The sequence below is a fragment of the Gymnoscopelus microlampas genome, assembly GCF_963454915.1.
Source record: "Gymnoscopelus microlampas genome assembly, chromosome: 13".
NCBI lineage: Eukaryota > Metazoa > Chordata > Actinopteri > Myctophiformes > Myctophidae > Gymnoscopelus > Gymnoscopelus microlampas.
Window position 1 is genome coordinate 38,714,153 of NC_139950.1, and position 12,500 is coordinate 38,726,652.

Genomic DNA, 12,500 nt, shown 5'->3' on the forward strand with positions numbered 1-12,500 from the left:
AATCAGAGGACAGTGTGTGCGCACACAGTGCCCGCGCGTGCGCGCACGCACACACACACACACACACACACACACACACACACACACACACACACACACACACACACACACACACACACACGCACACAGGAGGACTTGGAGCTTCTCCCAGAAGAGAGAAGTTTTTATGCTCTTTGGAGCCGAGCTGAGTTTCTCTCTCCTTTTTTTTCGTCCTTGGCCTGCAGATCTTTATGCTGAGGTTGAAACTAGATTCTCCATGGCTATGTTGTGAAAGACAGAACAGAGCAGGAGCAGAGAGAGAGAGAGAGAGAGAGAGAGAGAGAGGGAGAGATGGAAAACAGAAGAGTCGGGCTACACTCGGGTCAAGGTTTTCGGAGCTTAGGCACACTGACAAAAACAGGGGGAAAAAAAGAAAGAAAAGAAAACGTGAACAGAAAAGAAGAACGCGTACATACCCCCCTCCCCTCCCCTCCCCTCCCTTCCCCTTCTTGTAACCGCTTCCGTTTTGGACCTTTCTGGCCGCTTTCCTCTCTGATGGGCAGATGACTGGAGTTTTTATCTGGGTTTTCTTCGTGCGGAAATCTGCCTGTTCTGCTCGTACTCTCTCTCACACACACACACACACACACACACACACACACACACACACACACACACACACACACACACACACACACACACACACACACACACACACACGCACACACACACACACACACACACACACGTACACGCCGCTGACTGCTTGCCATCTCTGCTGAAGGGGAGGAGGAAGGGGGGCGGGGCACTGTCTATCAGCTCAGTATTGTTCAAAATGTTTTATTTGTTTGTTTGCCTTTTCACACACGCTCTGCTATGGCCGTAACTGCATGCCCAGACCCGCTGTAAGACCCACAAGCACACTGCATCACACGCACTCCATAGGCTAACTGGACACTGGTGTTTCATTTTGAGGGCTCCGACTGACTGGGATACTGTTGATGTCATCACCCTGGTGTGACTGGGTTACAAAGTGCACTGCAAACTCTTGAGTGTTAATTTAACCACTTTCAACCTGGCGTCCCTATTTTGGGCCATGCCATTACAAGTGAAAATGTTCAAAGATTTTCAAAAAATAATCAGAAATAGTTAAAATAGCAGATGTGCAAGCGTGAGTTTGCAGTTCAGCTATTTTCACTATTTGTCTTACCATGAATTATATACGGCTTAAGTGGTTAACTCTCTGAGAGTATGCGAATGTAATTAAATGGGCCCGTATGGGTCCATTTAAATACATTTGGATAAATTAACACTGAGGATTTTTACTGTTTGGGCCTCCTCTCTTCTATATTACTCCTCCTGCATACGTTGATTGAAGTGCATCCATTTGGGAGTTATGTGGTGTTTTTATTTTCTTACACTATGGCTCTTTTTTTTCTTTTGCCTGTCCTCCCCTCCTTCTTCTTCATGCACCCTTCCTCTTTTCCCTCCCTCTCTCCTTCACTCCTTCCTTCCTTCCTTACAACCCTCGTCCCCGATCCCACCCGCTCTGCAGAGGTGCCGAACAAATACCAAATCTCTAAGCCCACGGTGTGCTCGGTCCACCCGGGGGAGTTGCTGAAGCTGAGCTGCCCTCTGCCCGCGGCGGGGACCATTACGTGGACCAAGGACGGCAGCTCTCTAGGCGCCAACAACCGCACGCTGATAGAGCAGGAGTTGCTGCAGATCCGCGATGCCACGCACAAGGACTCTGGCCTTTACGCCTGCACCAGCATGGGCAGGGACACGGTCTGCTTCATAGTGAACGTCACAGGTGAGTCAGGGACATAAGGCAGGGACAGGGAGCGTAGGTAGGTCTCAGGGTAGGGCTACGTTGACAGTTGGAGGAAGAGACAAAGAGGCAGCAATGTTTGCCGCCCTCCACCACCCTACTGAGTGGATAGGACGCTCTGTGTGTGTGTGTGTGTGTGTGTGTGTGTGTGTGTGTGTGTGTGTGTGTGTGTGTGTGTGTGTGTGTGTGTGTGTGTGTGTGTGTGTGTGTGTGTGTGTGCATGTGTTGTGTGTGTGGACCTGTGAGGTAGCCTTGGGTCACACATTACATGTATGTGTGGACAGGAATATGTTTGTGATGATAGTCTGGCTAGGGATGAGTGTGTTTGATTTTTAGATTTTTCTTGACAGTCTCCAATATCAAAATCAAGTTTATATATTTTGTTTTCTTGTTCTTTTTTTTTATAATGAATGGTTTAGCAACAGAAATATCCAGATTCTTTTGAAAAATCCATTCCAAGAACACTAGATTGTTTGATCCTGCACATCCCTGGTCTAGTCTGAATTACTTTTTTCTTTTTTTTAAAGTGGGTTTGTGAGTGTTTACACTGTTACACAAACATCAAAGTGGAGGAAGCGTAATTTAAATTGAAGATGGGATTATGGTCACATCATGAAACGTGTCAGTACACAGTACTAATCCCTGTGTTCATTTTAACTCCACGAGGGTAAAATTGCTTACTTGATGTGTAGTCCAAATTTGAGTAAACGAACACTCAGGATTTACATTGTATTCCATCCAAAGAGGTGTGTGTGTGTGTGTGTGTGTGTGTGTGTGTGTGTGTGTGTGTGTGTGTGTGTGTGTGTGTGTGTGTGTGTGTGTGTGTGTGTGTGTGTGTGTGTGTGTGTGTGTGTGTGAGAGAGAGAGAGAGAAGTGTAATGCCTAATATATTCTCCATCGTACGATGGTGTCCCACGTAGACAATAGCAGATTTCGTGACACGTTGTGAGCTTGTAGATCTGCTACTTTCAATGCGGGACACCGGTGTACAACTTAAGCATACAACAGGCTAAAAGCGTAAGAGATGGCATAGTAACCCTGGTTGCTCTGTGCAGATGCCATCTCGTCGGGGGATGATGAAGATGACACCGAGAGGTCCGAGGACACGGGGGCAGATGGAGAACAGATAAGTGAGTATGGGCTGACGAAAAAAGACGCATGACTATCGCCTCATCTATAGAACACAGCAGTGCAACGCGTCGCATCGCAATTAGCTTGAATCTCCCGTCATGCTATGTAGTGTCAGAAAAATTAAGCTTAATGCTTATCACTAGCCATCCATTTGCCCTTGAGCAAGGCACCTAAACTCGTCAGCTGCTAAAACAAAGCAAAACAAAACAAAACAAAAAAACTAAACTAAACAATGTCGGTCTGCTGCTGGATGTGGGGGCAGGAGCGCCATGTGCTCTGGGCGTCCAGGAAACGGGCGAGTTCACGGACAGACGTTGGGAGTTTTCCTGGAAGGCCCCCCCTATTTTATCTCTCTCTCTCACTATCACTTCCTCCTGTAGCTGTGGTTCCCTAATAGCGCGTCAAAACATCATAACGGAATGCCTCGCCAAACAACCGGTCAAAGACTTCCACAAGGCCTAATCCCTGAATCAGAGTAATCTCCTTAGCTTTGTCAGTGTTTATTAGCGCAGTAAAGACATGGTGATTGTGAATAAGATGGTGTGTGTGTGTGTGTGTGTGTGTGTGTGTGTGTGGCGGGGGGGGGGGGGGGGGGGTGTTCTCCTGGGACGGGGGAGAAGGCAGCTGTGCAAAGGGTCACAGATTCACCCCTCCATCCAGACTTGTATCAGCTCTATCCCTCCTCACTCACTCACATTGCTGCTGTTCCATACCGTAACATTCCTGTCTAGACCTATACTCTGAGGCTTTGTGGTTGTGTGGGTGGCGATGTTCGTGTGCTGTGTGTGTGTGTGTGTGTGTGTGTGTGTGTGTGTGTGCTGTGTGTGTATGGCTGTGCGTGTGTCCGCTTGTATTGCTATACTTTTGAGTGCCACATGTCCCCACAAGTATAGTAGAATTTGGGAAATCGACATTGTCAGGACCATTTTCCTGATTTTTAGGTTGTTTTATGGTTAAAGAAAATGTTTAGAGAATAGTTTTACAATTAGTAAAATATTCGTTGTTAGGATTAGACATTTAGAGGTTATGTTTAAGGGTTAGTGTTAGAGTTATGCCTGAGTTATACTTTATATTACTTTATATTTATACAATCTTTCTGCTTTCTTTCACCTATAGAGCTATTTATTCAGTTATTTTCAGTGCCGTCCTAAAATGTTGATGTCCTCACAAGTATAGTAATGCGTGCGTGTGTGTGTGTGTGTGTGTGTGTGTGTGTGTGTGTGTGTGTGTGTGTGTGTGTGTGTGTGTGTGTGTGTGTGTGTGTGTGTGTGTGTGTGTGTGTGTGTGTGTGTGTGTGTGTGTGTGTGTGTAGTTGTGCATGTGTGAGTGTGAGTGTTGTGCGCTCCAGGGAAGGTGAATTCCTTACATTCTTTTAGCCAGTGTCTCTCAGGTAGTCAGGCCCCATGGAGCCAGCCAGCCAGTCAGCTGGGCTCATCCATTATGAAAGACGCCCATCTGGACCCAGTTACCCACCCTATGGGCCTGTGTGTGTGTGTGTGTGCGTGTGTGTGCGTGTGTGTGCGCGCGTCTGTGTGTGTGTGAGAGAGAGTTTTTCCTGCAGTACAATTATTTGTATGCATATGCATGTGTCTGCATAGTGATGTGTTTATTTACGCATGCATGTGCGCACGCACACACACACACGCACGCACACGCACAACCAGAATTGGGCTGAAATGAAGATGAGGGCTTCCACATCTTGTTAAAATTCTCTACACGCACGGCGTCTCACTGTGAGTCGCCCTCCAGTTTGGGCTGACTGTAATTGCCTGAAATCCATTAAATGTAGCGGGTGGGACTTGGCAAGGAGACAGAATTGCGGCGGGGGGTAACGACTCTGATGGTTCTAAAGCTGGTTGAAAAACAAAACAAGGCTCTCCGTCCTTGCTTACATTTTGTCTTTACTTTGTGTTTAACTTTCTGCTTAAATTCAAACCCAAGATGGTAACAATATTATTATTATTATTATTATTACGGTATTATCATTGTTATTATTATTATTATTATTATTATTATTATTATTAAAAGAAAGGTGAGGAAGTGGGGAGAGAAAGGAATGCTGGGTGGACAGGGAGGGGGGAGAGAGAGAAGGGGGAGACAGTTGGACCAGTACCAGCTCTTCTCTGAGCACGGCGTCGAGCTCTGGCAGCGGGCCGAGGAGGAGGAGGAGGAGGGGGGTGGGGGGTGGGGGGTGGTGGTGGTGGGGAGGTGCACAGGGTGTATGTAGGCGTGGGAGGGAGCAAGAGTGGGGAACGCAGCATTATGCTGGTGGTGTCAAAAAACAGGCTGAGTTTAAGTCTCTGCTGAACAGAAGAAGCTTTGATTTGACTTATTTTTTCTTCTTTTTTTTCCCCCTTTCTTTTTTTGATTGAACAACGTGGCCTCATAAAAATAGCAGGGGAGGAGAAAGTTTGTAGGGGAGTGATTTGGACAACGTCAGCACGTCAGCGGTGTTATTAGAGGAGACGTGGAAGGCTCTCGGCAAGGATCCGTGAACCCAGGCTGTTTGTTGGGGTAACGGGTGGGTGGTATAGCGTTATGACATCATCACCACAAGGTTAAAGGAGCTTTGCTTTCAATTGATGACTTCATGTTTATCACTGTTTACCCTGGTTTATATCTCATACATCCTCTGTGTACCTCCCGCTTAACAAACAAAATGTTATACAGGAGAGTATTATACTGTATATCTCAGCTCGAGAGAGTGTTTGCTCCACTGATACACTACGGCCTGTGTCTCATAAGGGACCATCTAGACTAAATGGTTTTGACTCATAGAGCTTGGGTTAGATAACCTCAGTTCACCCCAGGCCATCTAAGCGTAAACAGCCGTGAGCTGAGTTCCGGACACAGGGCTGCAGGGGCCAGGAGGGGAGGATGGGGGGGGGGGGGGGTTCCTGGAAGCTCTAGCGGTTGGATGGTGAGAGTTTGGCCTCATCTGGACAGGGGTTGGAGGAGGGGGCCGCGTTGTTTGAAGTGCTGCCCCCTCCGGATGGGGGAGCATGGGAAACACGGCCGTTCACTTTTCATGTGCCGGCCTCATCCTCTGACCCAGCTGCCAGTCTGGGGTCAGAGGTCACCCCCAAAGAGAGACAGTCTCACGGCGGGGCCCGCTGTCCCTTACTTAATCTGTCTGTGCTCGTCCTGAATGGACCGGGTGATGACAGCGAGAGTGGATGCGGGGCGGGTGGTGGTGGTGGTGGGGGGGGATGGTAGGGGAGGATGCCGAGTAAAAGAGAGGTGCAGATAGCGAGAGTGAAGAAGACGAGAGAGCCATAGCTAATTATAGCTCAAGCACTCGGCGCGCGCGCATCTCTGCTCCGGAAGGAAGAGCGCTGTTTAGTTTACTGACCTCACTATCAAACTATGCCAGTCCTGTCCGGTGTACATGACAGAGAAAATGATGGGAGGTGTCTGATAGTATGCAGATTGTACAGGAGGAGGAGGAGTGTGTGTGTCAGTGTGTGTGTGTGTGTGTGTGTGTGTGTGTGTGTGTGTGTGTGTGTGTGTGTGTGTGTGTGTGTGTGTGTGTGTGTGTGTGTGTGTGTGTGTGTGTGTGTGCTTGTGCGTGTGAGAGAGAGAGGAAAAATGTCTTCATAAGTGAGTGTATAAGCGTAAATAATCTACAAGCTTACAATGCATCACATCAGCGTGTATTTTGGTTCAAGACACCGTTGTACTACTAGGTATAAATCAGGCTTAAAGAGATGGCAGGACGCACGTGTGAAAGACCAACATTTTCCAGGGGGGGGGGGTTGGGCCGGAACTTAACTTTGACAGCTTCACCCCGTGAGCACACAGCTCATAGGTAGCAGCGTTCCTTCCAATGGGATTTCCACGATTCCCTCTGTTCCTTGTCCTCCTGCTACATGGAGAGGAAGCGATGGTTTGGGGGGGGGAGACAGTTGGCGTTGTTGTTCTTTCACTCTCCCCAGTTTCTCTTCCCTTCCGAGCCCCATCTGCTTAGGCAATCACGCTCCCAGGTGCAGATGGAACGGATGGGTGTGTGTGCGTGTGTGTGTGTGTGTGAGAGAGAGAGAGAGAGAGAGAGAGAGAGAGAGAGAGAGAGAGAGAGAGAGAGAGAGAGAGAGAGAGAGAGAGAGAGAGAGAGAGAGAGAGAGAGAGAGAGAGAGAGAGAGAGAGAGAGAGAGAGAGAGAGAGAGAGAGAGAGAGAGAGAGCAGGGATCCAGCTCCAGCGAGAGATCGACATTGGGGTGGGCATACGTAAAAACACGGGAAGGTGATAGATTCGGGGCAAGCTAGGAGAGATAAGAATTCGGAGCCGATATAATCTGGTGCTAAGTGTGCATGCCCGGGCTCTGAAATACCTACATCTTAGGGAAACGTGACATTCATTTTCTCCCCTGACGGCTCATAATGATTTTCCAAGGGGTGATAAGTATCCTTTTGCCCTGCCATCCATATCTAGCCAAGTGACGGGCGGATAAACAGGCAAGCTATGCTAATTGGAGGAAGTGAAAAAAGCTGCTAAGTGGAATGAGATTAAATTGAATGTGATGGTCTAGTTAGCCCTCTTGGCAACGCCCGAGCACATTCTCCCCTCTGAACTCGTGTTATTTTTTTCCCTTTCCCCTTGCAACACCCTGCCGAGCCTGGAGGGGAAGCATGCTTGTGTTTTTTGTGTGCTCTGTGTTGTGTTATGCAGACGACAAGATTGGGGGGGGGGGGGGCGCAGGGGGGGCAGTCTGTGGGATTTCAAGATTCAAGAACGCTTTATTGCAACTGCTAGCAGCATGGAAATTGGCTAGTAGCTGAGAATGTCCTTGGACCGATGCACACAAACTCTCCTCGGTCCTCGCTTTGTATTATCTGCCTTATCGACAGTGGTGTAAAGTAACTACGTACAATTTTGAGGTATTTTTTAGTTAACTGGAGTATTTCCAATTTTCAGTACTTTTACTTCTACTCCACTACATCGCAGAGGCAAATATTGTACTTTTACTCCACTACAATTACTTGAAAACTTTAGTTAGTAGTAGTTACTTTGTAGATTTTGATTATTATTGCAAAACATATAATAACCACTTCAGCCCTATATATATTTCGACGCATTGTGAGCTTGTAGATCTGCTATTTTCAAAAGATTGGTCTACCTTTTATACATTTGAAAACTTGTGAAGGGACATTCTGCATAATGAGTACTTTCTACTTTGGGTACTTTAAGGACATTTTGAAACCAATACTTTTGTACTTTTACTCAAGTCAATTTTTAATTCCTAACTTTTACTTGTAACAGAGAAATTCTACATTGCAGTATTGATACGTTTACTTAAGTAACAAACGTGAGTACTTTTCCCACCACTGCTTAGCGAGACTTTCTCTAGTGGAGTCAAAACTCTGAATGCTACATGCTTAGCGTTCCCGTGCTGACCCCGAGCACCCGTGTGTCTTGTCATTGCTCTGCAGGCGCTCCATACTGGACCTCCTCGGCCAAGATGGAGAAGAAGCTGCACGCGGTGCCGGCCGCCAACACCGTCAAGTTCCGCTGCGCCTCGGGAGGCAACCCCAAGCCCAGGTTACGCTGGCTGAAGAACGGCCGCCCGTTTCGCCAAGAAGACCGCATGGGAGGCTATAAGGTGGGACAGATACTAACACATCATACATATCGTTGCTGTCGGGGCAGAAACCTCTTATCTCCATATTTTGACTTTTTGTGTTTTTTTTAACGCTCTACTTGATCATACTACAGCGTTACCCAAAAGCATCAAAAGTAGCAGATCTACAAGCTGAGCTTGTCAATTTTCTACTTTTGCTATTTTTGAATTTTAAAAGTAGCAGTTGTGGACTACAGGTTTCCACCCCGACAGAGATCATGTTGCGACGCGTTGTGAGCTTGTAGATTGGCTATTTTCGCTATTTGACGTACAGTCAAGTATATACTAGGGTTTAAGTGGTTAAAATAAAAAAAATGGTACTTGTACCTTCCTGTGATTTTCCCATTCATTCTTCAAAGCCCCCCCCCACCCTTGGCTGGGTAACCGTGGTAGTAGAGGGGGAGAGGAGAGGAGTGCAGGGCTGCTGCCTGGTGTGAAATTGGGATCGTTCACCCATGTGCCTCATCTCACCGGTAGAGTCTCCTACTGTAACCTGAAAAGGCTCTCAGCCCCACGGCAATTAGACGGAGCCGAGGACGTGACGTGAAGGGGTTAAATGCAGCAAGACAGTATAACGTAATGAGACAGAAGGTAGAGAGTCAGAGTTGAAGTGAGTTGAGAATCAGTCAGAATGCTGAGGTAACTCAAAATCACGGAGAACTGGTCCCACAGGCTTTAAGCTAGAGCTCGGTACGTGAGGCTATTGTTATGAAACGCGTATGAGTGATTTATACACGCTATTGCAGTGCTGGTTAAAGTTTAAACAGGGGGACCAGGCTATTCTCTGCAAACATGCAACATGCTGAGTCTCTGTTTGCTATTTCACCATAACCAAGCAACAGTGTAATCAACCAATCACTCAAAACAATGAATGGGCGAAAGACAGATGGTCAAAAATACAGACAAAATATGGTTGGCACAATATTAGCATAGCTGTGGACAACGTGTACAGATACTTTGTTGTACCATTGTATAGTGTAGTGGACAATGTTTGCAGATACTTTGTTGTACCATTGTATAGTGTAAGTTGGCACAATATTAACATAGCTGTGGACGTGTACAGATACTTTGTTGTACCATTTGTATAGTGTATACTTCTACAATTATATAATGGAAGCACGCAAGCATTATATTTTGTCCTAGAGTACAGGTCAGGTCTGAGGTCGTTATTTCAATTCTTTATTCAACAAAATAGGGCATTTAGATTAGTGCCAAATCTTTATCTCTAATGCACATTGTTGTGGTCCGAACAAGAGAGCTTTGTCTCCCTGGTAAAAGAAATGCTGTCTTCTCACCCAAAGCCAATCTGTATTTGGGAAAGCCAAACATTTTAGCTGATTTATTTGTTCTGAAAATACCTGATTCGGTATGTCATGGGAAAGTATGGTCCAGTCTCAAATGTTTTATTTCCTCCCGCGCACCAAAATGCCCGAAAAGAGCTACAGTTAATCTGAACGTCAGGAATTCCTCTGCAGTGACGTCTGTTTGGACTGGAGTTTTTTTTTATGGCGTGGCTCTGCAAGAGGCTAGCCGTCTGTGACAGGGTCTGTCTGTGTGTGTGTGTGTGTGTGTGTGTGTGTGTGTGTGTGTGTGTGTGTGTGTGTGTGTGTGTGAGTGTGAGTGTGAGTGTGAGTGTGAGTGTGAGTGTGAGTGTGAGTGTGAGTGTGTGTGTGTGTGTGTGTGTGTGTGTGTGTGTGTGTGTGTGTGTGTGCGCGTGCTCGCGTGCGTGTGTGCGCGTCCGGAGCTAATCTCACGAACCTCAAGCCCTATCAGTGCCAAACGTTGCATGCATGCTGCCAGCAGGCCACAGAAGAGCCTTCACTAATTATTTTTCACATTATGTTTTATGCTTTCTGAAATATTTAACTTTCATTAATCATTTTATAATGGAAGTCATAAGTCAAGCGGGGATCTGGACAGGCTGAAACCTTGCCCAAATTTGGAGTCATATGTCATAGGTATGTCATAGATCATATAACACAGACGTCACAGGCTGTTTGAAATATTTAATATAAATTATTGCTTTTGCTTATTTCAGCCTAATAGGTTACTCCTACCTGTTAGGCCTTATGGAGCAGCATTAGCAGTTAACAGCATCACTAATTAAGGCGATTATGAAACGAATGAAATGAAAAGTTTAACAGATCATTTAGCGATGCTAAGCGCCTGCCAGCCTCTCTCGGTTAATGGATGCAGGAGCAGATTATGTTGAATTATATCTGCTAATTCCCTGTGTGCTTCGCCTTTCAGCAGGCTCATTACTGTTCAGCCGTAAAAAGAGCGACAAAGTGTGGCGGGAAGCAGACAATGTGCCAGTCACTCGACCAGTTAAATACGCTTTAGAACCGCACGTTTCTCTTTTTTTGTTGTCAACAAAATGCTGGACAAAAGCTGTACCTGTGCCCAACCCTGTGAGGTAATTTCAGTCTATTGTACTGTCGCCATACACGACCAGTAGCAACAGTCTTGCTTCACCGTGTGTGCTGGTGGCTATTGTTGGTTCACACCTGGGAATTCCATAGGCTATGTGGCTCAAAACGCATTTGTAAAAAAACATATTGTGTGTTTCAACCGCTTGCAGTGGGTTGAGTTTGCCACATGCAAATGATGAATATTACAATGAGAAGAGGCATTGTAAGTGTTTCAAAGCAATGTAATAAAACGTACTGTGTTGTAAACCTTTCCTGGCACTATGTAAACTGCCCCGAAGCTTCCATCCAGCTCATCTGCGAGTTAACCACTTAAGCCCTATGTACTTTGTTGTACGACAAATAGCGAAAATAGCCAATGTACAAGCTCACAACGTTCCGTGGTGCGAAGCCTTGTGAACTTTGTTCTTAAATTAACCCATTAAGACCTGAGGCCGATTTTACAAAATGTATTTTTTTAAAACAAAAAAAAACTATGTTGCTTTATCAGTGGTTCTCAAACTTTTTCATGTCAAGGACACCCAAAATGATATGTATTTGGCCGTGGACCTCCACGTCAAAATATTTTGTTCCAGGGACCCCCAGAAGCAAAGATTTGAGTTACAAATGTTCGCTTTAAAAATATATATATTCAAAGATTTGCAAAAATATTAAAGATTTTTCAAAAAAATTCAGATCTACAAGGTCGTAGCGCGTATGAGCTTGTATGAGCTTGTATATCTGCTATTTTTGAATAGCCAAGAAATCTAAAATGACAGATGCGTTCCAGTTCTTATTGGGTTACGAACAAAAATGTAAAATGTTTGAAACATTGTGAAGATATTTGCACATTTACCCAAAATACAGACGCCATAGTTAATGTGCTCAAAACAAATGCAAATCATCACTTCTAAATATTATTTGACTCAGTCTCTGTGTGATTCCTGCCAATTTGTAAAAAAAAACTAAATTGACACAGAACAGAACTCTTCAAAGGATTGAAAAGCCATAGATCAGTAGGTTAGTTTTTTCCCAGCGGTCAAGGTGAGCTGCAGGCCTAATATAAGAAGGCAGCGTCATGTTGGCGAGACATTCCATGGGAATCAGCCTGTCATCAGCTTTAATATTGTTTTCCAGTGTGAACGCCGCCTCAGCACTCATCTTTCAATCCCCCCCAACTACCCGCTCCCTCCCCCTATTTTTCTCTTCCACCCCTCATCTGCACATTCACTGCTTACTGTTAATGTGTACAGACTCATAAATGTATTGTGTATTGTGTGTGTGTCTTTGACGTCACCTAACACCAGTGCGTTGGTCTCCTGTTTCCAGGTGCGGAGCCAGCACTGGACTCTGATCATGGAGAGCGTGGTGCCGTCAGACAAGGGCAACTACACCTGCCTGGTGGAGAACCAGTACGGGGCCATCAACCACACCTACACCCTGGACGTAGTGGGTCAGTACCATGCACACCGCCACCTGTCTGCACAACCATGGAGGGAAATAAATGAAGGGAGGGAGGGACGGAAGGATGGAGGG

The 12,500-nt window shown here is 46.0% G+C and overlaps 1 protein-coding gene across 10 annotated transcripts in view; it reads left to right on the top strand.

The window, feature by feature from the left end:
- fgfr2 (fibroblast growth factor receptor 2) overlaps positions 1-12,500 on the top strand; it is a 57,212-nt gene that overhangs the window by 12,580 nt on the left and 32,132 nt on the right. For 8 of the 10 annotated variants that reach the window (XM_084075304.1, XM_084075297.1, XM_084075303.1 and 5 more), the window contains exons 3-6: positions 1,535-1,792; positions 2,866-2,940; positions 8,369-8,538; positions 12,294-12,417. In XM_084075304.1, coding sequence (XP_083931430.1) covers positions 1,535-1,792; positions 2,866-2,940; positions 8,369-8,538; positions 12,294-12,417 — 627 coding nt within the window. The remainder of the gene's footprint in view (positions 1-1,534; positions 1,793-2,865; positions 2,941-8,368; positions 8,539-12,293; positions 12,418-12,500) is intronic. The other 2 variants (XM_084075306.1, XM_084075298.1) reach the window with 2 other exon arrangements.